The 27645-nt window shown below is 38.0% G+C and overlaps 1 protein-coding gene across 4 annotated transcripts; it reads left to right on the top strand.

Moving 5' to 3' along the window:
* The first annotated feature begins 836 nt into the window (after positions 1 to 836).
* On the top strand, positions 837 to 26236 carry NEK5 (NIMA related kinase 5). Of its 4 annotated transcripts, none has more exons than XM_032680924.1 (22): positions 837 to 887; positions 2170 to 2310; positions 4038 to 4134; positions 5169 to 5266; positions 7191 to 7274; positions 7377 to 7447; positions 9241 to 9327; positions 10377 to 10431; positions 12595 to 12795; positions 12881 to 12962; positions 14541 to 14677; positions 17914 to 18113; positions 19395 to 19461; positions 19795 to 19914; positions 20853 to 20936; positions 21863 to 21943; positions 22787 to 22855; positions 23696 to 23819; positions 24019 to 24157; positions 24254 to 24384; positions 24862 to 24976; positions 25397 to 26236. In XM_032680924.1, exons 2-22 carry the CDS (start codon positions 2194 to 2196, stop codon positions 25593 to 25595), a joined length of 2358 nt encoding a protein of 785 aa, XP_032536815.1. In that variant the 5' UTR covers positions 837 to 887; positions 2170 to 2193; the 3' UTR covers positions 25596 to 26236. The 4 variants fall into 4 exon arrangements, with proteins under 4 accessions (XP_032536815.1, XP_032536817.1, XP_032536816.1 ...); XM_032680926.1 differs by having other exon boundaries at positions 17920 to 18113; XM_032680925.1 differs by lacking the exon at positions 837 to 887 and adding an exon at positions 1055 to 1170.
* The last annotated feature ends 1409 nt before the right edge of the window (positions 26237 to 27645 follow it).

Below are 27645 nucleotides of genomic sequence, written 5' to 3' on the forward strand. Positions count from 1 at the left end.
CAGACTCAGTTTCACTTCAGTGGTCTGTGTTGAAGCCAGCTGGAATTGGCTCTGTCAGACATGGGAGAAGCTTCTTGCAGAAGGCACCCCTGTAGCTCCTCCCTGCTGACACACAGACCCAATACATACATTGTAAAAGTGATGTTATCTGAAGGGCCTGTTATGGGAAACAGCTGTGCTAAACATTTGAGGCTTTAGTTCATGCAATTAGTCCCCTGGAAACTCTTGAGACTGAACTTTTGCCTTAATTCAATGGAAATGGTTTTTATATGCCATTGCATGTGTGAAAGGAAGCAAATTTGTTCATAAATAAGGACAAATTTTCCAACTTAGACTTCAGAGAGTGCTATGAGCAATGTTGTGTTTGGGCTCTGTGCTGGCTACTGGGTACTAAACACTTTACAAGTGTGGCAGAGAAGAGCACAAACACTCTCAGCAGAGTTCTCCTGGGGCCGTCCCAGACAATGTCCACGTAATAAATAATATCGGAGAATAATACCCAAAGAAAGCTTTAGGAAATCGGTAGATTTGGTACGGAGCCAAATTGCACCTCCTCTCTTGCTCGTAGGCTGGTACTTGAGTTTCCACCAAGGATTCAACAACTTGAGGCAGTCGAGATTTGCTTTCGGGCCACTCCTGTTACCGACCACTCAAATCAAAAGTCTCTTGTCGTAGGCGGAGAGAGCGGTTTGCGTGAGGGAAATAATGACTCCTGTTGCTCCTGTTGCTGTTGAAGGACGCTGCAAACGCCACACCTCCGGCGGGGGCGCGGAGGCGGGGCCGCGGAGGCGGGGCCGCGGAGGCGGGGCCGGCTCCTCCTCCTCCTCCTCTCCTCCCGGCCGTGCGGTGAATTTTGGTGAATTCCGGCGGCGGTTGAGCACATTGAGGTACCGCGACTCCAGCGGCGCCCACGGCGGCTGCCGAGGCTGGGGCCGGCCGGGCCGGGCCGGGCCGGGCTGGGCCGAGCAGGTCTGCAGGGCAGGGAGGCACTGGCAAGAGCTGTCTGCCGGCGCGTCCCGTCGCCATGGGGACGGCAGGACAGCCGGGGCGGGAAGGGCGGTGGAGAGCGGTGCCGCGGCGGGAATGCTGGCGGCATCCTCTCCCCGCGGCACCCGCGCTGCCTCTGCCCCGGCCCCGAGCAGGGCTGTAGACCACCACCCGCGAGTCGGTGTAGGTCCTGCTGCCCTCCCCTCCCCAGCGCCCCGGCCACGAAGCTGCCCTCCCCGGGGGGCGGGGGTGTCGCCTGTGGATGCGGGGCTGAGCCTAGTGGGCAGCGCACCCCTGCCCGGGGGCAGCTCGGCGCGCCGGGATGAGAGGCTCATCTGTCCCGAGTGGCCGCGTCTCACTTGTGACTGCACACGGGAGCTGGCTTTTACCCAAACGTCGAAATTATAAATGCCCGAAGGTCGCCCCACTTGCACTGCCAGAGTGGTTTTTGGCGACTGCCAGTGATGCAGCCCATGCGGGCTCCCAAGGGAGCCTGTTGCAGGGCTTCCTTGGCCTGCCTGGCAGGCAATGTCTGGTATCTGAACAAATCTCCCTTGCTAAAACTCAGGTCAACTAGTAAAAACAATTTTGTAGTGTTTGCTCGTATTTATGTGTGGAAGTATGCTTATGGAACCATTGCAAGGTACCCAGTGACATTGCTGTTCCTGACAGATGTTTCCAGATGACTGCTAATGTCCGACTGCACTTGGCCGTGATCTCCTGCAAAATGCAGTGGCTTTTCACTTCTTTGCTAATATTAGATCGCATTAGTATAAACTAAATCAACATGAAATAGATTAAAGCTATTTTTTCCATTAAAAGAACAATTCCATAATATTGTTAACTTCGAGAGATAATGAGTCACACTTTCCGAAATTATATCTTAATCTTACATAGTAGTGTCTACTGCCTTCTCATGTATTAACTTTAGGGTGTAGGATTTTCTTTATAAGACATCCATAAATTTGCTGCTTATTGAAAGTTCAGATCTGCAATAATTTGCATAATTCCAGGGGATGATATTTGTAGGGAGAAGCAGCAGCAGTAAGAAAAATGTGATAAAACATAATAAAAAATTATAAAAATGGCAGTCTTAAAAGGTAGTATCTCTTTCAATAGCACCACCTCAGATGTTGCAGCACTGACTACATACAATACTAATTTGGGCACTTTTTATTTTAGCCACTGTTTTAAGTTGAAGACATCATGGATAATTATGAAATAATTAAAAAAATTGGAGAAGGATCTTTTGGCAAAATATTCTTGGCAAAAGGAAAAATGGATAATGAGCCGTGTGTTATCAAAGAGATCAATTTAACTAAGGTAAAACAAAAAACCTGTGATTTATATTTACTGGATTATGCTACTTGCATTTAGCTAGGATATGAACTTGGGTTATTTTTTTATCTCCTTTATAGTTCCATCTCAATTATATAGAGCTAAACTTTTCAAAGACTGTAGTCTTAGCTAATTTAGTATTTTACAAGCATAAACAAAATATGTATTTCAATATTCCTTACTTTTTACTGCAGTTTTGTTCTTTTCAAAACTTTACCTACTTGTGTAACACTGACTAATGCAAATCTTATATTTGTTGATTCAACTACAATGAAAATATTGGCACTGAAATAACAAATGACAATTTTGTGATACATTTCTCTAAGCTTTTTAATTTCCTTTTTTCCCACATGCTTATTTTCAGACATAAGTAATTCACAATGGTGCCTTTCCAATTTCTCATTTGTGTTTATGGCAGTTTGATTCATCTCATCTAATTTTAAATTTCGATTCAGTTGTTATCAGCATCTGAGCTGCTTGGCTAGACTCCCTTTCCAGGAGAACAAGAGAAATAGGTACTTTTAGGAAGCTGTTGATTATGTGTGTTTTAGACCTCTGTTTAGGAAAGAGCTGCATCGGGCCATAAAACTGCTCTCTCTCTTCCTGTTGACTACAGAGGCAGCTTAGGGCCACTTGCTCAGGTATCAGAGGAACACAGCTATATCTAGTTCCAGAAAGGCAATTAAAATCCCTGGGTTTTAACAGTCAATTTCAATGAGTGCTTACATGCTTCTGACCAGCCTTTTGTTGTTCTAGGCCACATTAGTGAATTTTTAATGTATTCAGAATTATAGTAGAAGAATGAAAGAGCTGTATAACTTCCAGGTTCAAACCCAGAAAAACTGATATGCTAGTAATGACAGCTAAATGCAAAACCAGTTTCTCTCTGTTCTCTTGACCAATAAACCCCATGCATTTCAAGTCTTAGATTTTGATGTTCACAAAATAGAAAAATGGCAGCTAATGAAATATTACTGTGGATCCCACTTGTTCAAAAATCAGGAACTGGATACAGATATTTACTACTTTGAAGTCCTAAAGTTTTTTATATGGTAGGATGTGTTTTATTCACTTTATTATTTTTGAATCTTTGAGGATTGCATTTCAAAAATATTTGCTAAGAATGAGGATAAGTTCCTTTTTATAAATACAAGAAAATATTTTGATGGATAGATACTCAGATAAATTATTTTTTAAGAAGTAGTATTGATGAAAATGTGATCACAATGAACCAAATAGAAGTGTTCATTTAATGTAACAGGGCAAAGAGTTTGCCCAAAATATTGCAAGAACCTGTAACACTGCTAAAAGGAAGGCCTTTTTTCCCTTTTTGCTTTATTCTTTCATGATCCTCCATAGTAGGAATAGAGAATCATCAAGACCCATGTACTTCAAATACTTAAGGAAACTTTAACATTAGAGTTTAACTCTACTTGTCAGCTACCTTACCAATAGCATTTGTGTAAAAAGGTTTAAGGTATACATTTGCTTGTTTGTAAAATCTCATAATTTGGTTTGACTTCAGTAATGTTCTAATATATTTCCAAGCATAATGTATATTTTACATTATATATAGATCATATTTTATATTTCTGTATCACCTTGGTACACAGTATTTTTGTATTTATGGGAATAGTTTTATAATAATGTAAAAATTTCTGAAAAGAGTTAAATATATCATTGCTAGCATATAGTTTCTTAATTCTTTGTAGATGCCTGTGAAAGAAAAAGAAGCCTCTCAGAAAGAAGTCATTCTTCTGGCCAAGATGAAGCATGCAAATATTGTAACCTTCTATGCTTCATTGCAAGGTTTACTTTTAACTCTTGTGTTTTACTTGTGATTAAAGGAGTGGAAGGCAGAAAACCTACTGTTAATATTGACCAACCTTAGCCCTGTCTCTAAGCCCTTACTTAGAAGTGCTAATAAGTCCCAAGTCCTAGAAGTGGACACTGGGCATCAAATTCAGTCATCAGTTGCCCTCTTCATGTGTGTGAGTGGGTACTGTGGCATGAATCGCAGACCCTGTGGTGCCTGTACTACATAAGTTAAACTTAAGTCTCGATCTCTTATAGGAGTCCAGAGTTTAATGAAACTCTCTAGGTGTTTCAATAGAAGAAGAGAGCTTTTGAGTACAGCAAGGAATAGACTGATCAAGTAGGACAAAAGGCTGATCAAATAGGCAAGAAATAGAATGATCATTTAATCAGATCAACCTTATGTTCCTCATATTTTGTTTATCCACATCATATACGTATGACATTATATGAATATGATACATACATCCTATATACATATACACATATATACTAATATACATACATATGTATAGATATAAATACACACACAGACAAAACAGGCAAGCACAGAAAAAGACCATTAAATAGTAATGCAAGCTATTAGTAAACCTGAAAATATCTTTTATCATCTGGAATGTAAAACCAACATTGGTTATTTCAGACCCTGCTATAGCACAGTCTTTTCAATGATCCAATATCAAGCTCATAATGCTGTACTAACCTTTTTTGGGAAAAAGACCTCAACTATGAAGCATTCTGCTAAGTATTCCTGTAAGGACATCTCTCTTTCTATCAGTGGGGTCTCTTGAGGGTTTTGTCATGTATTTAATGTTTTGGTGAATCTTCATTTAAATATATTTTCATGTCTTAGTTTTGCCTTAGGTTTCACTTGGAAATATCCATTTTTTTCAGTTTTTCTTTGAAATAGAGTAAGTAGAGTTTAACTACTACCTTTTGAGAGAAAGATCATATAAAATAACTATGATTTATTGCTGTGTAATGAATAAATAAAGGAATAAAGGAAAAAATCATACTTTTCCTTTCAGAAAAAAACAAGCTATATATTATGATGGAATACTGTGATGGTGGAGATTTAATGAAGCGGATAAATATGCAGCATGGAGTGCTGTTTGACGAGGACCAGGTGAAAGAAGTTATCATTAGAGGAATTGACATAATATGTAAAACATGTGGTTTGATTTATCCAGTACTAGCTACTGTTTCTTTTCTGGCCTGTTAAAATTATTGAACTTTTAAAGAAACTTTGGTAATTTTAGTAGGAGTGTAAGAGTTTGCTTTTAACACTGCCTTAAGATCTGAAATTAATTCATTAGCAGTATGAGGACATTTTTTATCCCCCCTTTCTCCCACTGCTCCTTCCATCATAGATGTAGATTTTATTATATTGGTAGTATACCTATTAAGCCATAAAGACTTTCTTTTAAATACTGTTTTCGAATTAGGGTGTATATATTGCATACAAATTCTTAATTTGTTGATGCTACTGGCCGTCAAGGCATATCTTGCTTTACACTGAAGTCCACAGTAAATCTCTCATTTAATTTGGGTCAAATTTCTCTGATGCCATTTAAATTGTTAAACCAGCACAGGGAAACAAGCCCAGATGTCTGGCTAGTTTTGAATCATGTTCACGTATATTTTATTTTGTAAATAGGTCAGTATGATAAGTATTGCAATTCACAGAAATAGGATTTCCCACTATACCTTATTATTCCTTTATTTTTTTGCTGACTCTTAGCTTCTGAAGGAAATTTTGTCTTATGTAAGGAATTAGTATACTGAACTGTGTGATTATTTAATCATGCATAATCTTTTGCAGGTACAGTAAAATCTTGCTTAGAAACCAGACAGATAGTATCCAACCTGTTAGTGGAAATATACTCTAAAGCATAGAACTGAAGGAAAAAAAAGTATTGTGACTTTTCTTTTTGCATTAGTAGGAAAAGAGGAACTCCTTATTGTAGAATTCAGTTGAAAGCGAATTATAGGTTCAGTAATAAAGAATTTTAAGATCCTATTGGGAGTCATACTAGAGAGAACATGAAAGAAAATAAAGAGAGGACAAACCAACAGATCATGAAAACACGAAAGAGCCAACACACACAAATCCCTTGACAATGACACAGAATAACACATATTGAAAGAAAGGAAAAGGAAATACAGACAAAAGAATGGATTATAGAAACTAAAGATATAACTGCCAATCAAGAAAAGAAAGCAAATTACCCAGTTTAACATAACATTATTAAAATATCTTTATATTTTCAAATGTATGCCTAAGAAAGTATAATTTGTGGCACCAGCCCTATTCAGGAAATCATCTACTTAATATGAAGCATTAATAAATGGAAGATTATTACTTGAATCAAAGCCTTTCACATCCGTGAATTTTCCTAAACAGAGACACATAAAAGCACAATGTACTTTTGTTTCTGGATTAAGTACAAAGGCTGTTATTCAAGAAAACACATATATTTGAAGCTAAATATGTGTTTAAAAGCTGTATTGGGTCAAGGATAAAGGATAAACCTGTGTGCTTACTTATTATGCAAGTTTCTTCATAGCTCCCTTCTCTCACCACATTTTAGACCATCACCTTTTTTTTTCCTGGACTACATTTAGTAGTACTACAAGTATTATAATTGAGTGGTATGATTTCCATCACTGAGGATTGACACTTTCCAATACTGTCTTAGTTGTTATTTGAAATCCCTCATTTCTAAATAAAGGTCTAGTATTCTTACTGTCCTTCGGCATGATTTTTCAGCCATCGTTCAAATATCCTGTCACAGTCAGTGAAAACTGGATGGGGATAAGGAAAGTGGAGCAGGTATCTAACCATTTAGTTTTGTAATAGAATGAATTGGAAAGGGAAAGTCTATGGCATTCATTTTAAAAATACTTTTTTTACTATTTTACGTTGCATGTGGTTTACATATTTTAGATTTTGTTGTAGTCTTTATTTTATATATTTTAGTAAAATACCTCATTGGACATTAGAGTCACACAAATTCATAGGTATCTGTTTCCTTTAACTTTCCCTGCAGATTCTCAGTTGGTTTGTGCAGATCTCCTTGGGTCTGAAGCATATTCATGACAAGAAGATTTTACACAGAGATATTAAAGCACAGGTAATAAAACTGGTACTGGAGAGGGGGTTATTTTGTCCCATGAAAAATGTGCTTAAAAACCCATGTTTCATTTTCACACACCAGTTTTGTTTTTATTTGCAGAACATTTTTCTTAGCAATAATGGAAGGGTAGCAAAGCTTGGGGACTTTGGCATAGCAAGACAGTTGAACAGGTAAGCACCGTTTTTAATTAGTCTGTGACCTACACCAAACAGGACTGTTTGTGAATGTTCAAAATGCAACCTGAATGTGCAAATTGTTTGTGGATTGTCTTGTTCAAGAGCTCTGAGATACAAGTGGTCTGACACTGCTTTTTTTAACCTGTTGTCCTAAAACATGCCATCCTGCATGGAACCACAGATGTGTCTAGCCTAGTAACTGGACTTCTGTTAGGTATAGGAGAAGCCACAGTCTTTCCCTATTCTCTGTGGAACTGACATAAAGAGATTCTGGAGGTACAGTTCCTGCTTGTGCAGCTGTTGATAATAACTTCTGTTGCTTCGTTTAACCAAAATGAAGAGCATTAAAAACTAAAGAAAGAGTGTAAGAAGAGAGTTTGTACAGATTTTCTTTGTGTTTCCTCCAAAACTGAGCCTATACCGATTTTTAAAAAACACCCAGAACCACCTTCTGGGCCTGAGAGCAAGGCATGGCATGGCTTGCATCTGAATGGATAATCTCTGTTCTCCCAACAAGAGCGGCCTTATGGACAAGGTTGGCCTATCCTATGTAGTGGCCAGGTGTGGCCAAAACATACCAGGGATCATGCTAACAAGAGGAAAATGCTTAAATTTGATCTCTTTTTGTGCTTGATTTATCTTTGGGAGGATATTGTGGCAAAGAAGGTCCACAATTTAACAAGGTATTGCATGGAAAAGTAATTTCATCTGTTGATCATTTTTCAGTTTGTCCTTCTACTGTCAGTTTTTCTCAGTTGCTTTGTAGTTTACCTGCTGCACCTCACTTGTTAAAAATTTTTCCTAACCCTAGATTAAGTCAGTGTAAGTTTAGCCACATTTCTGTCTATACAACATCAATAATGAGAACCAAGAACTTTATCCAACATAGATATTTTGATTCTTCTCTTCAGATGTACTTAAACCATGTTACATATATTAGGTACTCGTGTGCATTCTTCACATGGGCATACAGCCCATGGAATTTCTGTTAAGGCCCCATCAGCTTGGCTTTGGATTTGGGCCTACATAACCTTGCAAGTTCAGTGGTGCATCAGAGCTAGGAATTCTTGCTGAAGAGTTGGAGTACACTGGATTAAGCATGTTTGGTTTGTACCTTGATCGAAGCCTGCTCATCTCCAGGGATGTGCCATCTCACTGTTCTAGCCGCAGTCTCTACCAGCTCTCATACCTTTGTGGTGTGTTCCTTTGTGGAGCCCAGACCTACTCTCAGCATGTAAACTAGTTGTGCAGAAAGTGCCTGCCTTCACAAGTATTCTGGAGATAATTGCTTTAAGGATTGCACCTACATGGCAGAATAGTACATAGCAGATAGGAAGTAAACCTCAGAATTTGAATATCCAAGTACAGACATTTAAAAATTATTTAGTAGCCTTACAGAACCATACAATTAGAGCTTGATAGTAGTTTTCCTCATGTAACTAGCAAATTAAGTTTCTGTGACGAGTTGACACCAGGTCTGGTGTCACTCCCCTCCTCGACTGGAGAGAAGAGAGAAAATATAATAAAAGGCTCATGAGTTAAGATAAGGACATGGAATGCTTGCACTTTCCATTGAAGTACAAACACTATTAGAATAGCAGGTCATTTTTACACAGAACTGGGAAATATTGTAGTTTTTCATGGGGTGTTCCTTTATTCAATTATTTGGAGAGCAGAAATAATGTACCCCACAGGCTTTTAACCTGGGACAGAGAAGTCTCTAGTTAAATTTCTTGTAAATGTTTTCATTGTGTAAGTGCTCCTTTTTGTTCATTATGTTTCATTAGCACTATGGAGTTTGCCCACACATGTGTAGGGACCCCCTATTACCTGTCACCTGAGATCTGTGAAAATCGACCATATAACAACAAAACGTAAGTCTCTGTCTTTCCTTCATATGCTTGTTCATGAGGGTGTGCAGGCATGAAAGAATTCATTTTAGTAATACCGTGGTTTAAATCAGTATTTGTGCAGGGCACTAGGAAATTCACGTGTCACCTGTTGTGAAGTTTTATATTATTTGTGTACAATAATTAGGTGCATCATTGTAGATAACAACTATGTTATACTATACAACAATGTCAGTAGTATTTTGACTCACAGCGTCCAGAATGTCATCATGACTTTGCCATGATTAATCTACAGGCTTAACCTAATTATATTTTTTGTTTTTATAAAATTACTTGTACTTTTAGCCCTCTTCTAATACTTCTTGTTAGTAGTGCTGGTAAATGTAAAACAGATTTCTTTTCCCCTTAGCTTTATCTGCTTCTCCATCAAATACTACATTTCTCTCATTTCCAACATGTGATTACCAGTGAATCTTTCCAGTTCCAAGTTTATGAATTTTTGATACACTCATTTATCATTTATAAGAATACACTAAAATGAAAGCTGCTAGGTTACCTGTTTTGGAAATTTGCAGCAGCTTCCTCCAGAAAATACATATAGGTCTGAGAATTGCAAAGGCTCACTCAGGCTTAACACAAACTACCAGATGAGAAGCACTATGAAGTCAGGAGCTGAGTGGGCTAGACCCCGTTCTGTGTGGGGGATGTGATGAACACCAAATGCTCTGGAGCCCAGACTAACATCTCAGCTCTGGCATGGTATTCACACAAGTGTACTTACTCCCTTGTTGTCTCCTTAACTATTAAGTCAGCTTTGTCCTTCATGCTGCTAGAAATATTAAGCAGACATTCTTTTGTCATGTTCTTTTTCCAATTACAGTTATAATACCTAGTTAGATATCATAGAAACATTGATGCCACAACTAAAAAGAAATTTCTAGCTGTTCTTTCCCATGCATATTGAGAAAAAAAATGCAATAATAATCAATTTGACAGTTGAGAAGAGGTACTGATTTCATGTATGAAAATGTTATAGACTTTTCACTGAAACTTTAATTACTTTTTATTCACAGAGATATTTGGTCTCTTGGCTGTGTGCTTTATGAGCTATGTACACTAAAGCATCCTGTAAGTACTGTATGATCAGATCATTATCATATTATTTAAAAATATAGTGGACAGCTTGGAAAAACTGTAGTGATAATAGTATTGATAGTCAGCTAATAGAAGTATTTTCAGCTTATTTATTGATCTTTAAAAAATGACTGCCAGTGTTTATTTTTTCATATTGTATCTGTTTTGTGCATAATAAAATGTATTATGCTGTATTCCTGTAACTTACATATATGCATGTGTGTATGCACTTTGAACATATATTTACTCTTTAAAAAGTCTTAACCTTTTCAAAAGGCAGATGAATAGTGGAAAGAATTAAAGCCAGACTTCAAGGTTAGACTTAGCCATATAATTTTACTCATTTATATTTGAAAATACCAATCTATACTTACTAAAGAATTTGAAACTCACATTTCTCCTGAAAGCAGCTTGAGTCCTCAGAAGTATTTTCCTAAAGGTTTTGTGTTGTCCTCACCCTGATCTAAGCCTCAGACAATCCTCAGATTGTGAGTATTATGTGAAGAAGGGAACACAGCAGAAACTAATCTTGGCAATTCTTGATGAGAAAAAGCATCAGTTTCCTGGGCCCATCGGAAGTTGATCTTTTGCTGAGCTTGCATTTGGGAGAAGGTAGAGCAGCGCTGATAGGGAGAGCAGTTGTGCTGAGCTAAGAGCAAGGGGGATACTGCTAAGGAAAATTTCAGATTTCACAAAGTGAGAAAACATTAGTGTTACTTTGTATAAATATTAGATGTTTTATTCTGTAATGCTGCCCACTTTTTCAGTGTGAAGGCAGGGACTCAATGCAGATGTAGACGGGAAATGCAAGTGAAGCTAAGGCAATTTTTGGTCACACCACCTTCAAAATAGCCACATAAATAAAATGGTAATTTTAGGAAGAATTTGCTTTCAAAATTATTTTTGCCTGTCTAAGCCCCTAGAAATTGTATTGATGCTGGCCTTTTAAGAGATCTAGTGAACTGAGGGGACTTATTTATCTGATTGGCATCAGTTGTTAAAAAATTAGGATTGTGTCTTTGTTCTTGAGAAGCTGTTGTGTGAAGTTTTGAAGGTGAACAATGTGAAGACAAAATGTAGGCAGGTCTCTGTGAACAACTTTTGGCAAAATAAATTGTTTCATTCTGGAAAAATTGCTTCTGTGTTTTTATATCATCCACTTTTAGCTGGGAATGGTTAAGCAAACCAAGACAGCACAGCTGCAAGCCACACATCCATCACTCTCGCAGGCCAGCCTATCACTTACAGACACACCACACACACAAAACCTGGAGCTCTAGGTAACTCCTTTTTACACCCACATATGGCAAGAATGCAAACAGAATAACTGAGCTTGTTTCTGGGCAGTAAATCGCAGCCTAAAGAAAACAAAACAAGATCATCTTAGACTTTTCTCAGGCCTTTTGCTTCTTGTTTCTCATGCTGGCTGCTACAGTTGTGCAGCTGAAACAGGCAGAACATTACCAGAAAATACAATCAAAGTGGTTATATTAATTTTCTGCAGCAAGCTGTGGTTAGTAAGAAAGAATTTGTGAAGGGATTGCATAGCACAGGAGTTCTCCCCCTCTACTCCACTCTTGTTAGACCCCGCCTGGAGTACTGCATCCAGCTCTGGAACCCCCAACATAAGGAGGATGTGGACCTTTTGGAATGAGTCCAGAGGAGACCCACGAGTATGATCAGAAGGCTGGGACATCTTTCCTATGAAGACAGACTGAGAGAGTTGAGGCTGTTCAGCCTGGAGAAGAGAAGGCTCTGGGGAGACTTAGAGCAGCCTTCCAGTACCTAAAGGAGGTGGGAAGGGACTTTTTACAAGGCCATTTACTGACAGGACAAGGGCAAATAGCTTTAAAGAGAAAGAGGGTAAATTTAGATATTAGGAAGAAATTGTTTACTGTGAGGGTGGTGAGACACTGGAACAGGTCGCTTAGAGAAGTTGTGGGTGCCCCATCCCTGAAGTGTTCAAGGTCAGGCTGGATGGGACTTTGAGCAAGCTGGTCTAGTGGAAGGTGTCCCTGCCCATGGCAGAGATTGGAACTAGACAATCTGATTCTCTGATTGTATCAGCAAGTACCTTTTTTCAAGTTGGGGTGTCTAGTTCATCATTGCCAATCAGCAGTACTTACTGTCCTCTTTTTATTGTTTTCATTGATTAAGTTTGAAGGCAATAGTTTGCACGAGCTGGTGCTGAAGATTTGCAGAGGACGTTTTCACCCAGTGTCTCCCAGCTATTCCTATGATCTGAGGATATTAATTTCCCAGTTGTTTAAAATATCGCCAAGAGATCGACCATCCATCAGTTCTATCCTAAGGAAGCCCTTCTTGCAGAAACTCGTTCTCAAGTACTTGCCCCCTGAGGTAAGTGCCTGTACTGCTGCTTGCTGAGAGAAAATATGTATCAAAGTATTATAAACAGTTCTATCAGATACCTTTTTTCTGATAGATGACACAGGAAGATCTCAGTCACACTGTGATACATAAGAAAAGACCTTCAGCGCCACAATCTGGAGCCAGGCGGATACAAGGTAATGACAATAATACTGTTCTACAGTAACATTTGTTAGTTATGATACAAGTGATGGCTGTAACTTTCTCCGGCAATCTTTACTGCACATTTGGATACAAGGTTTTCACACAAAGTTAAAAATAAGTAGAGGAGAGAAATGCAACAGCAGAACCGTTCACCCAGACAGTGCATTGCTCTCCTGTTCAAGAAAAGACAGCTCATTTCAGGAGAAGACCAGCTCATCAGCAACATTCAGCCAGAAAAGCTGCCATAGAAAACAGTCTTAGTTCTTTTAAGAACAGAATTTACAAAACTGAGAGCCTTTGGTCTTAGATGCAATTTAGGTCCATCACATGAAAAACAACCTTACTTAATTTTGCCAAGCTATGTGAAAAAAACCCCAACAATCTTGCAAAACATGCTCCGTGGTATTTTACAAAATAATAAAAAAGTATTTTATAAAGTATTATTAATTATATTAAATTGCAAGAGACGATGAACAATATTGGATTTAGTATTCATTGATAGAACAGATTATGTATTCCCTTTCTTAGAAAACATGAATGAGACTAAATGGTAAGTCTGCATGAACTGTTGAACATGTGGCATGCTTCTGGTAGTGTAACATTTTCCTAATTCCATATTCTTTGGTATATCACGATTATTCCTTCAATTTATCTTTAGAAGTATTAAGGTGTTTTAAACAAATTTGTGAAAATAAACCTATGTAATTACTTAACTATGCTATGGGCTTTTTTTTCCTCCCCAGAAAATGTTCTTCAGTACTGTAGGAACCTATGCTGTTTTGGAAATGACTTTCAATGAAATTTATCTGCCTACAGGACTAATGCAATTTGGACAGAAACACCCGAACACCTAAATAACTTAAGTGTTTAAAAAAATATCTATAGTCATATGCTCATACTTCTCATATATTTTATCTCTGAGACATGATTCTCTCACAGTCAATACTCAGGAAAGATTTTAAACTCACTTAGAAACTACTTAATCCTAGAAAGGACACCACTTTTTTTATTGCAACTAAGATACTTGCAAAATACTGACTGACCAAAGAGGAATGGTATGTACTTGTATTCTCCTACACAGGGAACTCATGATGTAGATTTTTTGCTTTTCAGCCCTTTTCAAACTTCCCAAGTTACCTAGTGATTTTTGGGGTACTGAGGGCTAGGTTTAGGAAGGGAATGCCTAAGAAGGTAGACCTAACCTCCAATGAAAACTGAGCCTATGAATCAGATCTCCTGTTTTTGTTCTTGGTACTAGCATGAAATCAGCACTCTAGCTCATAGAGGTCTCCCTTTTATTCATTGTGCTTTGCAAAACTAATCAGTAAGATCCACTTTATGTGAATGTCAATCATGTTTTCAAAAGCATGTCATTCTAAGAATGGAAAGCAGAATGCCTAGGAGGTGTGAAGTATGGTGATGGTGGTGATGATGATGAAAGGATGTAAGGAGTGTTTGTTGGCCCAACCTGTCACCGTTAGGTGTAGACACCTTGCTATGGTTTGAAACCACATGATCATTAATCATGTAGAGAGCACAGAATGTAACTTTAATCTCTTACTGTTAAAAAGCATATAAACTTCAAAAAACAAGAGTTCAGGACCAAGTCTCTCTGGAATCTGGAATGGTGATGCATGTCAAGAAACAAGAATTATTTAGAAGAAATGAATGGAAACCCCCTTCAAGAAGGCAACAGCTCATTTTTCAGGTACTGTGCCTCCACATTCCTATAATATATAATCATCTTCAGAAGGCAAATGCCTGCTCTTAGCCTTTAAATGGCTTCATTAAGATGTATTAAATTTAGCTCAGTGCCTACTCTAAGTCAGTAGAGACAGTTCATTGCTCCTAAAGCCTCAAAAGAGGTGTTTTTGAAAGCCTAAGTAGGAAACACTGAATATAGTCTGCTTTGGTATGGTCCTTTGTAACAAAAGGAGTTGGACGTGCTATGCATTTATGTGTGCACAAAGGCAAGTAATATCTGTGATTGCAATTTTTTTGTAGAAGCAAATACACTGATCCTATTCCTTCCATCCTTCTGAGAGCCCATTCTTGGGCAAAACCACTAGTGCTCACTGCACTTGTCTCAGATACTTATTACTGACAGCCTTCTCCCAAATCCAAGCCCCACTTTTTCACAACCACTTGTGTCTCTCACTTGTTTTCCACCTCCTTCTTTGTGCAGGCAGGATATCAGCTGTATGCTTTGTCCAGCCTCTTACTTGGAATCGCTTCACACTTTTATCTTTATCTTCAGGAACATGTAGTACTGCCTTGGATGATGGCGAACATAAGCAAAGCACTTTTAGGATCTGGGAGCTCCCAGATCTGCACGTTGTAGTTATGGTAGCTTAACTGACAGTAGGGAACATAGAGTTCCCAGGATTGCGTCCATCACGCAATCACTTATGCTACCTATGGATAATACTGGCCCTGTGCAGAATATAGGATTTAGTTTTCCTCATAGTTACATTTGTGCATATCGAACGCGAATCCAGAGATGGATTAAGTTAGAAAGGTTAAGTTTCTTTTCACTGTGCACTGCTGTAATCAAAGGCAGAATTTCATTCACAGTGTTTTGACCTGCACTGGGAATGTCCCCACATTCTTTCGACATCTACATGAAGCAAAAAGTTTGAGGATTGCAGGGGTACTTGCATAGTGTCATACCTTTGAATGCATTGCTTCAGGATTCACAGAACCACTTCTGGACATCACCTTGTCTATACCCCTGCTCAAGCAGGGTCATCCAGATCTAGTTGTACAGGACCACATCCAGACAGCTTTTGAATTTCAACAAAGATGGAGATTCCACAACCTCTCTGGGCAACCTGTGCCAGTGCTCAGTCATTCCTCACAATGAAGAAGTGTTTTCTGAATGTTCAGAGAGAACCTCCTGTGTTGCAGTTTGTGCCCATTGCCTCTGTTTCTGTCTCTGGGTACCAGTGGAAAGACCTTGGCTCCATCCTCTTTGCACCCTCCCTTCAGGTATCTATAAACTTTGGTAAGATCTCACCTGAACCTTCTCCAGGCTTAAGGGTCCTAGCCTTTCAGCCTTTCTTCACAGGAGAAATACTCCAGTCCCTTAATCGTCTTTGTGACCCTTCATTGGACTTCTAATATGTCCCTGTCTCTCTTTTACCAAAGAGCTAAGAATTGGACACAGCACTCCAGGTGTGGCCTCTCCAGTGCTGAGTACAAGAGAGAGGTCACCTCCCTTGACCTGCTGGGAATACTTTGTCTAATACAAGCCAGGATATCATTCACCTTCTTTGTAGCAGGGGCACATTCTTAGCTCGTGGTCCAATTGGTGTCCACCAGGCCTCCCAGGTTCTTTTCTGCCAAGCTGCTTCCCAGCTGGGTGGCCCCCAAGCATGTACTGGTGCATAGTGTAGGACTTACCAATTTCCATTGTTGAACTCCATGAAGTTTCTGTCATCCTATTTCTCTAGCCAGTTGTGGTCTGTCTGGGCGGTAGCACAACCCTCTGGTGTATCAGCCACTCCCAGTTTGGTGTTAGAAGCAAACTTGCTGAAGGTGCACTCTGCCCCAATACCCCCATAATCCAAATCGATAGTGAATATGTTGGATGGGATTGGACCCACCTCTGGGGTGTACTGCTGATTACTGGCCTTCAACTGGGCTTCATACCTTGATCACCACCCTCCTGACATGGGCATTCAGCTGGTTTTCAATAAGTTTCACTGCCTATCCATCTAGACCATACTTTATCAGCTTCTCTATGAGGACCTTATGCAGACAGTGTCAAAAGCTTCCCTGAAGGCAATTGCCTCTAGGAAGTATCCACTGCCTTCCCCTTGGCTATCAAGCCAGTCATTTGACTCTAGAATGTTACTGAGTTGGTCAAGCATGACTTCCTGGTACCTGCTTCACTAGTCTCAGTTCGTGATACTCTGACATTCATTTAGATGGCTTGATTTGTTCTCCCTGTTGCTTGGGATCGCCATACTTCTGGATACCATACTGTAAAACTTCTTTCAATGAGGAACACAATAAACACTTTTTGAGGTTACCTCTTCCTTGGCAACTTTACTGACAGTTGAAAATTTTCTTCTTATACAGATATGAATTTATATTTTACTGTAATCTGGACTATACTATAGGTACGTAAGCCTATTCTCAGTGTTTCTAAGAAGGAAAACAGGGAGGAATAGTTAAAGTATTTACCATCTATGGAACAGATACTTAGATGCTTTTACATTTATGTAAGAAAGTAAGCAAAATTCAGCGTTTTTCTCATGCACTATATAGTGTCCCACCATGGAAAAAATTGTGGATGTCTGACCACACTTATATCATGCAGTGGCAGATAGATAATGGTCTTCTCTCCATTATCCTTATAAGAAATGGAAACGACAGTCTTGTAGCAAAGGAGAAATACAGGGATGTTTCATCACAGTAAGGACTTGGAGAAATGAAAGCCAAACTCCCGCAGGCACATAATCAAACAGATGTGAAATGAAGTAGCACAGTGCTCCTCTGAAAGCAGCAATCAATGCATATACTGCCCAAAACTACATTCCAGGTTTCCCTGGCTACCACATGTCGAAAAGAGACTCTCTTGGAAATAATTCAGCACTTTAGGCTTCAGAACAATGAACTGACTCTAGGACAATGATACTACAGAGTATACAGAGTACAAAGCCCATGCTGATTGACTTGCACAATGATTTGGGCTGCTGCAAAATGGGAGGAGCTGATGGAACAGGGAAAAAGGAAAAGGCAATGGTAAGATTACATAAACTCTTAGGAGTTAGGGAGTTTCTGGGTTATATGTGAAAGGATTTGGAAAACTTACAGTAACTGTGCTGTAGACAGCCTATATTACCATGCAGCTCAGACTGGGGAGGACAGGAATTGAATTCAAACTTGTACTGTTACAAATGAAAACAGGTAAATTAACATAATTTACTGTATTTTAAGCCGCAGACCTCCAGATTTAATATGGCAGAAAGGCCAGAAAGTATCAGAGTATGTGGCCATTATGGTCATTACTATGAGAAGCTTGACAACTTACAGAGGAAAGCTAATGCACATGATGACCTTTCTCATATCAGCCAAAGAGCTGAAGAATACTGTAAACTGAAAGGACAAGCTGCACCTCCACCGCCACCCCCCGACTGGTAATTTTCACTCCATTTATAAGTGGTGAACTGTCATGCATATCCTGACTTATCAGCCTTCCTGAGTAGGTAACACTGGACATAGCTCATTTAGTAGACTTCCTTCTCTGCTTCGTCTTTGATTTTTCTTTTTTACCTAAGTTTGTTACACAACAATACAATTCCTGTTCCTGTTTGTCCAGAAATTCCTTCTGAATGTCTTGTCTTGGTGTTTGACATTTCATTGTCAAATGTGTCCTGAATCACAGCCCAATTTTTTATTCGACAAAAAGCAAAACACAGGATTTTTGTAGACTTTCTGATCAGATCAAGCATAAACACTGTCATTCCTTCACACGAGGATCAGAACCATATAAAGATTAAACGTTCTGCACTGGAGGGAACAGGAGTGAGAGGCAGGCCATGAAAGTTATTATTTTTTTTTCCTGCAGAGCTTATATTTCTGTTTCAAATATAAAGACCCTTTCTCCAGCAGATTGTTTACTTCAAAGTCTTTCTCTTACAAAGTAGAGATACAAGCTTTTCATTACTTAGGAGGTTGCCTGTCCATTCTGTGACTGGCCATTTTAGGTGTGGATGAACTTTGAAAGCCTTGAGGAGGGACTTTTTATACAGCCTACTTTCAAAGCTTTCCTTTAAGGTTGACTGGATCATTAACTTTCATTCAATGTCGACAGTGTTTAGAATGTTTTAGTTAGGGATCGTCAGTTTTAGAACATCTTTTCTGACCTGAGTTTCTGGTGCCTTATTTAAGGACAAAGTCAATTCAGTTTGGCTCCCTGTGGCACAAGAAAATTTGAATAGAAAACAGGGAACTTACAAGTGACTGATGATTATATCAAAAAACAAAGTAAAAGTTTAGAAACTACACAAATACAGTTAGACTGATAGAATTAGGCACAGGGGAGAAAGACAATAAAAGGGTGGCTGAATATACAACCTCCATTCTGATAATTTTCACTCATTTTGGGGATCATGGAAATCAGTTTTATTTTCATTAACACTTTGATATGCCATTTAACGAATAAAAGGTGGTGAAGGACTTTGCTGCACTCTTCAGAAGGCTAATATAACTGAAGTAATAGGAAGGGGCATGCCTGAAGAGTATATGTTTCATTTTACTGTTGCGCCGTATTCACATGTATTTTATGCATATTTATATATTCATGCAGTACAAAGAGAGCTCTGTTCGTCATATGTGATAGAACATAGAGAGAATTACTTGTGCAGAAGATAGCAGAGTCTGTGAAATAAAATTTGAACATCACTTTCTTCTCTCAGGACTGCAGAATTTCTTCAAAGGCGTTTTGAAGCTCAACAGTACAAGATTAAAGCGGAAAAACAGCTGGTAAGTAAATACTGAATCACAGAATGAAATCTGTAAAAGGAGGTGAATGAAAATCCAAAGATGAACTGATGTCTTTTTAATATAAAACTAACTCTGACAGGTAGAAGGTTTTGCTCTAACAAATTCCCTGCTCTGCTCTGCAATGCTCATCTTGAGCTTTTATTTTCTAATACGAAACTGTAACAATGTAAAATTCTACATTTTTCCTCTAAAAATGTACACTTGCCTTACTGTGTTCTTCAGTGGAACAGGGAGAGTGCACTGAGTGAGCACTGAAGGAGAGGATTCTAAATGACAATTCCTTTTATCTGGGATTTATTTGTACATTCACAGGGGCTGCGACCATCTTCTGCTGACCCATGTCATGACCAAATACAGCAGCAGAAAATAAAGGAAGAGGATCTGAAAAACCATCAGCAGGACATATCTAGAAAGAATGAAATGAAAGAACAGGTAAATGTCATCTCTTCCTTAGCTGCTTAAAGCTGTCTTCTTACACTCCTTAATAGTAGTAATCTTTGCATATTAATTTATTCTTTTTCATCAGATTCTCTTTTCCATCATTGATTCTTTTCCCATCTTTTTTTAGAGAAACAACATACTTTTGTAGTTTTGCTTTTGGGCGACAGAGAAAACAAACTGACACTTCTTTCTTATGTGAGCATATGTAAATAAATTTAATCTTTCTGTCTTTGGTTTATTAAAAAATGTCAGAATAAATATGAATATATTAACTTTTGCATAATGATCAGACTTTAGAACATACTCATCATTTACACATTCTCCAGAAACTGTTGCTGTTTAGTTCCACAAAGTCTGTACTAAATATGAAAAAAAAAATATTTTACAGATTTGTCCATTTGTAATGTAGGCAAACTGGGGTAGACTCTCATTTAAACAATAACAGAGGTGTCCTTAACAGAAAAATTATATTTTGGCCAAATTTGAAGTTTTTGCTTCACAGTATAGGAATGTTGAAGGTACTTCAAGAAAAGATTACCAGAGTTTGTTTTGTTATGGGTAGCAAATTGCCATACAACAAATATTACATAATTTTTTGTCTTCATAATTTCTAGTCCTCTATATTTGGATTGCAACCTTTGCATCTGTACTCAGACAGTCCTTGGGTTATTTTTAGCTAGTTTAGACAAAATTCTATAGAAAAGCATGAAAGAGTCTGGAAAGCTTAAAGGTTAAAGTCTGGAAGTGTTTTAACCCTAAAATGTCCTCTAACAGAAAGTATCAAGCATTCTATAAAATTGTCAATAAAGGGCACACCGATCCCTTTTTTTCTTGTATATACACAATTTGATAGAATATTTTGTTTAGCTACTGTTATTTTTTTATGTATTTGTAACACATATGTATTCTACTGTACTGTTCTTTAATAGGAGTACCTGAAACAGCTGCAGAAAATTCGTGAAGAATACCACAGCCATATAAAAGAATTCAGATTTAGAGCCCAAATACTCCAGGTAACAAAGCTCAAACATACAGGCAGTCATATTTACTTTTTTTTCTTTTTTATGCTAGAACACATTAGCCAGTGACAGACATTACTACCTTATTGCAGCTGGAACTTCAGCCAAACCTGCCAAAGGATCCTCTTCAGTGATACTGGATCTGACTTTTACTAAAATGAATTTATACCACTTGAGGAGATGAAGTGGGCACCTAGAGTCATGTTAGGGGAGAAATTATATTCCAAGAGATTTAAGGGGAAATGCATGATAATGAAAAAGAAACATTAGATTTTGGACCTGCTTGATGTCACCTTATTTTCTGGGCTTTCCATCTACTGGAGAAACTGCGTAGATTTTTTATAAAGTAAGATCTGTTGTGGTTTTGCCTGAGGTTGAAGACATACGCTAATCACCGCAGAGCACTGAAGGAGCTGTGTACTATTATTTACTTTGCTTTTATCTGACTGTCCTAACAGAAGACATAAGAATATTAAAAGGAGTCATTAAATGTATTTAAGATGTTACCAGAAAACAAGATACTATGAAACATGACTGTACTTTCTATAGGCATAGGTTTCCACTGAAATATTGATTTTCATAACTTCCAAAGTCTTCAAGAATGAAATGACCCTGAGTCATTTTGCATGTGATCATAAAAAAAAAAAAAAGATGTATTATTTATTTCTTGACACAGTACTGTATCTTTCAAACATAGTTTTTTGAAAAATCAGAGGTTTGCACTTTATGCATAATTTTCTGTTTTTCTTTTTGCCAGATAAGTCAGAATTGGCAATGAATGGAATATTCTTACAGATATAAATACAAGCAAATCAATGACTATATTTGTTACTTAAATAAGTCTCTTTCTTTACAGGGTATACACATATTCTGGTTACAGAGAGTGTATTTTAAGCTGGGGTTTTTTTCTTTCCTTCCAGGACATGGAAGAAAACTTCGAACAAGTCCGAGTCCAGGATAAACAAGACCAAAAAATCTTAGAAAAAAAACATAACAGAAAGGTATCCATCCTTATTTTTATTCCTTTTTCCATTTTCTTCTTATGTCTGTGCATTTCAAATTACTGTATTATTATAGTAGCTCTGGAAATCAAGTTATCTGAGAGTCAATTGAGAGTGCTGGTCTACAGTTTGTTAAAAGTTTATATGAGAAGAGACAATCACTAAGAAAATAAATAAGCTTTTCTGACCATTTGAGGGAGACTCTGTTTAGGTATTCCTATGTAGTAATCAATCCCTACCTACTCCTTTTTATATCAAAGTGTATTAGTAGTGCATGGGAACTCATGTTTATTAAAAGTTTAAGTGAAGTCAAGTCAGGCTGCTAATTTTTAAACATTTGTTATAAAAGATTGTTCTCTATAGTGCTTTTTAAATTATAGAAGGAGAAAGAAAGGAATTGAGTGGAAATGCACATAAGATATCAGGAAGGTTTCTGACCATAAGATCATTGTGAAGTGGACTAAAGGTCTTTTGTGAAATATTGCATGGAAGCAGTACAGTGCTCAACTTCTAGCACTGGTTGAGAACCAGCTGTTAGAACCATGTCTGTGTAATGCAAGGATGTGAATGAAATTATCATCAAAGACACTCTTCCTTCAAATCAAAACTGGACGCAATCATTTCAAAATATCACTAAAATAAAATAATCTATATTTAAGGAAGTCTATTTTTGACCAATTTGTTCCACTTTGATCTTGTTACATAGAAGGAAAATATTATTGAATAAATGTTATTTTCAATAGAAGAATAATTTTCAAATTTGTAGTTCCATATAAACTGTGTACTTTTAATTAAATGTTTTTATTTCATAAACTAAATTAATGGCATGTGAATTTTCTTTAGGGAGGAGTAAAGTTTGAAATTAATTTAGATGTTTGTGTTCCTGAAGAAGACAGCATTCAAGAAGCAGAGGTACACTGTAATTATATTCAAAGAATTTACATTAGTTATCTGAAACCATGGCAGCTCCATAATCTAAGATTTGTTTCCATTACCATCATCCTCTACCTTTGCTATCATTATAACAGTATATATATAAGCATATATATAAACTTCCTATTGAGGATTTGTTGACATGTTGCATATATCTGAACTTCTTCAAGAGGATAATTGCTTAGAAGAAGATTGGGTGATATCTGGGTCAATCATGGTTAAAGATGAAGGATTGCAGGTATTTATATTTCATAAACTGAGTTTGAGAGGAAGAAATTATCTCAAAATTGAGTTAGTCTGCAAATGCTGAATTTGATTTGTAAGTTATTTTGGGACATTTCTGTTTCTTTTCACTAGTATTGTATCACAAAGCAAGAATAACATTGATATGAACCATCTGTTATTTATAAAAAGTAGGAGAGAGACTACAGACAACATTTATGTGATTTCATTTATTAGAATGACATTTGTGGCTGATCATCATGTAATAGCTACCTATTAATTTTGTATTAGTATATTGAATATAAAAAAGATATTTCTAATGGTAACATAGAAAATATATGATATTTCTAGTATCTATATTTTTAATTTATAAAGCACTATTTTGTCATTCTTTTTTTTCACATCTCTACAGAGCCCCATGCAGCCCTCTGATACCCAAATCACAAGGAGACTTTTGAGTTCTGCTGCTTCACTTTTTGTTACACAATTTTCCTGTGCATATATGAAGTTGTCTGGCAAACACAGTAAAATGAGGAGTGATTAGTTATTGTACCATATTTGTGTTCTGGTTCCAGAGTAACCTATTGCTTTTTGCAGATACTAGATAAACTCAGTGAGACTTCAAGTTTTGTGGATGGTGAGAATCTTAAGGAGAAATTGATGGAAGTTCATGAAAATCATATGGACAGAGCTTTGGAAGAGCTGTCTGGATACCAAACAGGTATTTCTTGGGGAAATGCAATGCTGAGTATTAATACTCAAGCGTAATGAAAATTACGTAGGAGTTAGGTAAATTCAGTAACTCCAGGCTATAGCAAGTTTATCTGATGAGCTCTCTATGTCACATGCTATTATAATCACATTGAAATCTACTTAAAAAAAATGAAATAACTTTGCCTCCTCTTTTTCTTACCCTTAAGAGTCTAATGACATAGATGATACAAAAAAACCCAGGAAACATTGGCAAGCTGGAGCCCCTCAGACACTACTGAATTTTTTAGCTGATGCTGATGTCACATCTCTATGTCCTACTATGGCTGAAGATGAACTTGGTAAGAAAGTTTTGGCTTTCAGTGAGAGTAGTGAGCTTCTAAAATTCAGCCAGACTAAACTCATCCATACCTGAATGTTCACATGATCTGGCATGCTTTTAGTTGCTATTCTTCCTGAAGACGTCCCAGAAAGCAGGAAGCAGTGGAAACAAACACCACCAGAGACTCTCCTGAACATCTTAGCAGAAGCAGAGCTGTCTAATGATTCCTTTATGTGTCTTGAAGAAGAAATAGGTAGGATGTTTTTTTACTGTAAATTCTGCACGTCCATCTTTATTGTATTATTTCTTCTATGATTGGCAGGCGTTCTCACACCTTTAGGTTAGGTTCGCCCTTCAGTCTTTGGAAGGAAGCATTTTTAGGTAACCATAGCTACACCCAAGTAGTACTTTTCAGACTTTCCCAAACACTAGTCCCTTAAGTTTTCCACTGAAAATAGAGATCCCTATATTGGGAACTTAAACCTAATAACATCAGATTGCCTTTCTTAACTTTAATAGTCCCTTGCTTATGGTCTACAAACACACTAGGTTCCATGAACCAGAAGTTACAAACCACTGACTAAAACATGATCAACAGAAGCATGGCATTTACATTGTTGTGATTTGAACAACAACAAAACAATTCAAGCATTTACTAATTTGCTATTACTTTACACACTTTTACAGTTTTTTATTACACAACTGAAGGAAAGTTTCTCTTCCTTTCCAGAAGGGAAATTAGCTCTGTTGCCTCCAAAAGAAAACAAGAAAGATGATTCAGAAACATACTCTGCTCTTGCTGTTGATGAAGGCAGACTTGAGCCAAGATCAGATGATGAAGACACGTAAGTCAAGCACATCAGAAGAAAAATCCACACAACTGAACAGTTTTCATGAAATGGCAGCTTGCATTGCCTAAAGCTTTTTTTTTTTTTTGTTATTTTAAATTCATAAATGAAAAAGCTTACTTACAGAGTCTGCTAATTTAACTTTTAATTCTGTAATTTAATATGCCACAGCCAATGCTGTCATTAAAAATTACATTATGCAAAAAGATTAATTATTAATGGCTTTGCAGCTCCTTTGTCTTGCTTTATAAATACAGGTAAATAATCTCACGAGGAGAAAAGAAACAGTTCATATTACATGTGTTGCATGTATATTCTTTATGAAGTGTTTTAAAAAAATCTAAAAGACCTTGAAAGGAGAAAGGTTTGTAACAAAGTTATATTTACTTAATATAATTATTTTGTTTTACTCTGCAGAAATTTTGAAGATTCTGAAGATGAACTCAGACATGAGCTGGAGGAATCTCTGGAAGAATTGGCAGCTTCTCCAGCAGAGAGAACCATGGAGTCTCCCATTTTTGCAATAAATAAAGGTCAAACAGATGAAGAAAAGATGAGTTTACCTCACAAACTGCTTGGAAAATCTGATGATAATTTAGAAAATAATCATGGCTAATTTAGTGTTCGCACACATCATGAAAAAGGCAAGCAGGAAGCAAGAGCTACTTAGAACATCAGCAGGGTTACTGTTGCAAAATTTTAACTTGCTTGAAATTTCAGCCACATCAGTGACAAAATTTAAGGATAGCTGACATTAAATGCCAAGTAAATCAACTGCTTTACAACAGTGTTAAATGCTCAAATAAAATGAGCAGAAGGCTGTTATTTTGTTTAAAAGCAAAAAAAAAAAAATCAGGCTACTTTTCAGATGTCTGAATGTTGAAAAATCCTCATCCAGACTGAAATGCACTTTCATCTATTATTCTAAACTACCTGGACATCTCTGACAACTCTTGCTTGAGCAAATTTCTGATTGCATACTCTGTTTAACCATTTTTGTATCATGTAAGAAGTCTCCTAGTTTGTATATTTTACTTCCCTAGCTCAATCAACTCCTAGTTTTAAGAATCTCTTCCTTTTTTTCATAATCTCTTTGTACTGCCAGTACAGTTTTGTAATCCATAGTTTCATTTACAAAGTACTGACCCAACATAGTATCATCAACTGCTCAGCAGTTTAATATAGTAGCAGTAAAAGGGTTTATTAGCACCATGAAAATTGTGCATTCCCCAATTCCTAATAAAACATGGGATGTAAGTTCTTCCAACCATATTTTTTCATATTAGAAGTTTCATATAATCCAGGTGAATCTTAAATAGAGGAAAAACTACATTCTAAAGTTTGATAGTTCAACTGTTAACTGAGCACTGCCAAGTCCACCACTAAACTATGTCCCTAAGTGCCACATACACACATCTTTTAAATACTTGCAGGCATGGTGATTCCATTACTTCCCAGGGCAATCTGTTTGAATGCTTGACAACCCTTTCTGTGTTGAAATTTTTCCTAGCATCCAATCAAAACCTTCACTGGTACAAGTAGGGGTCATTTCCTCTTGTCCTATCTCTTGTTACTTGGGAGAAGAGGCCAATGCCCACCTTGCTACAGGTAGTTGTAGAGTGTAATAAGGTACCCCTGGGCTGCCTTTTCTCCAGGATAAACAGCCCCAGATCTCTCAGCTGCTCCTCATAAGACTTGTGCTCCAGACACTTCAGCAGCTCCATTGCCCTGCTCTAGACATGCTCAGCACCTTCTCTTTCTTGAAGTGGAGGGCCCAGAACTGGACATAGAATTCGAGGTGTGGCCTCACAAGTGACAAGTACAGGACAATCACTGCTCTGGTCCTGCTGGCCACACTACTTCTGATACAAGCCAGGATGCCATTGGCTTTCTTGGCCACCTGGGCACACAGAATCACCGAATGAACCAAGTTAGAAAAGACCTGTGAGATCATTGAGTCCCACCCATGATCCCACACCACCCTTTCAACTAGACCATGGCACCACTGCTGACTCATGTTCAAGTGTTCGTCAACCAGCACCCCAAGGTGCTTTTCCGCTGGGCCACTTTTCAGCCACTCTTCCCTCAGCCTGTAGCACTGCACAGGGTTGTTGTGACCCAAGTGCCGGACCCAGCACTTTGCCTTGTTGAACAGTTGGCCTCAGCCCATCAATCTGGCCTGTCCCGATCCCTCTGCAGAGCCTTCCTGCCCTCCAGCAGATCAACACTCCCACCCAACTCAGTGTCCTCTGCAAACTGATGGAAGGTGCACTCGATCCCCTTGTCCAAATCATCAGTAAAGATATTAAATGGGACTGGCCTCAGTACTGAGCTCTGGGGACATCAGTGGTGAGCAGACACCAGCTGGATTTAACTCTGTTCACCATCAGTCTCTGGGCCCAGCCACCCAGACAGGTTTTTACCCAGCCCTTCCAAGCCCTGGGCTGCCAGCTTCTCCAAGACAATACTGGGGAAATGGTACAAAATGCTGTACTAAAGCCCAGGTAGACAAAATCTACAGTCTTTCCCTCATCCACTAATTGGATCACCTTCTTGTAGAAGAAGATCAGGTTGGTCAAGCAAGACCTACCTTTCACAAACCCATGCTGGCTGGGCTTGATCCCCCAGTTGTCCTGTACATGACATGTGATGATACTCAGGATGGC

This window comes from Chiroxiphia lanceolata, chromosome 2 (genome assembly GCF_009829145.1).
Source record: "Chiroxiphia lanceolata isolate bChiLan1 chromosome 2, bChiLan1.pri, whole genome shotgun sequence".
NCBI classification, from domain to species: Eukaryota; Metazoa; Chordata; class Aves; order Passeriformes; family Pipridae; genus Chiroxiphia; species Chiroxiphia lanceolata.

What these genes read in the sequence shown, in the direction of transcription:
- NEK5 (XM_032680924.1), top strand. Translation starts at nt 2,194, where the DNA reads ATGGATAATTATGAAATAATTAAAAAAATTGGAGAAGGATCTTTTGGC. An exon ending in CCACCGCCACCCCCCGACTG is followed by an intron (nt 18,114 to 19,394) that starts GTAATTTTCACT and finishes TTCTTCTCTCAG; the next exon opens with GACTGCAGAATTTCTTCAAA. An exon ending in AGAATGAAATGAAAGAACAG is followed by an intron (nt 19,915 to 20,852) that starts GTAAATGTCATC and finishes GTTCTTTAATAG; the next exon opens with GAGTACCTGAAACAGCTGCA.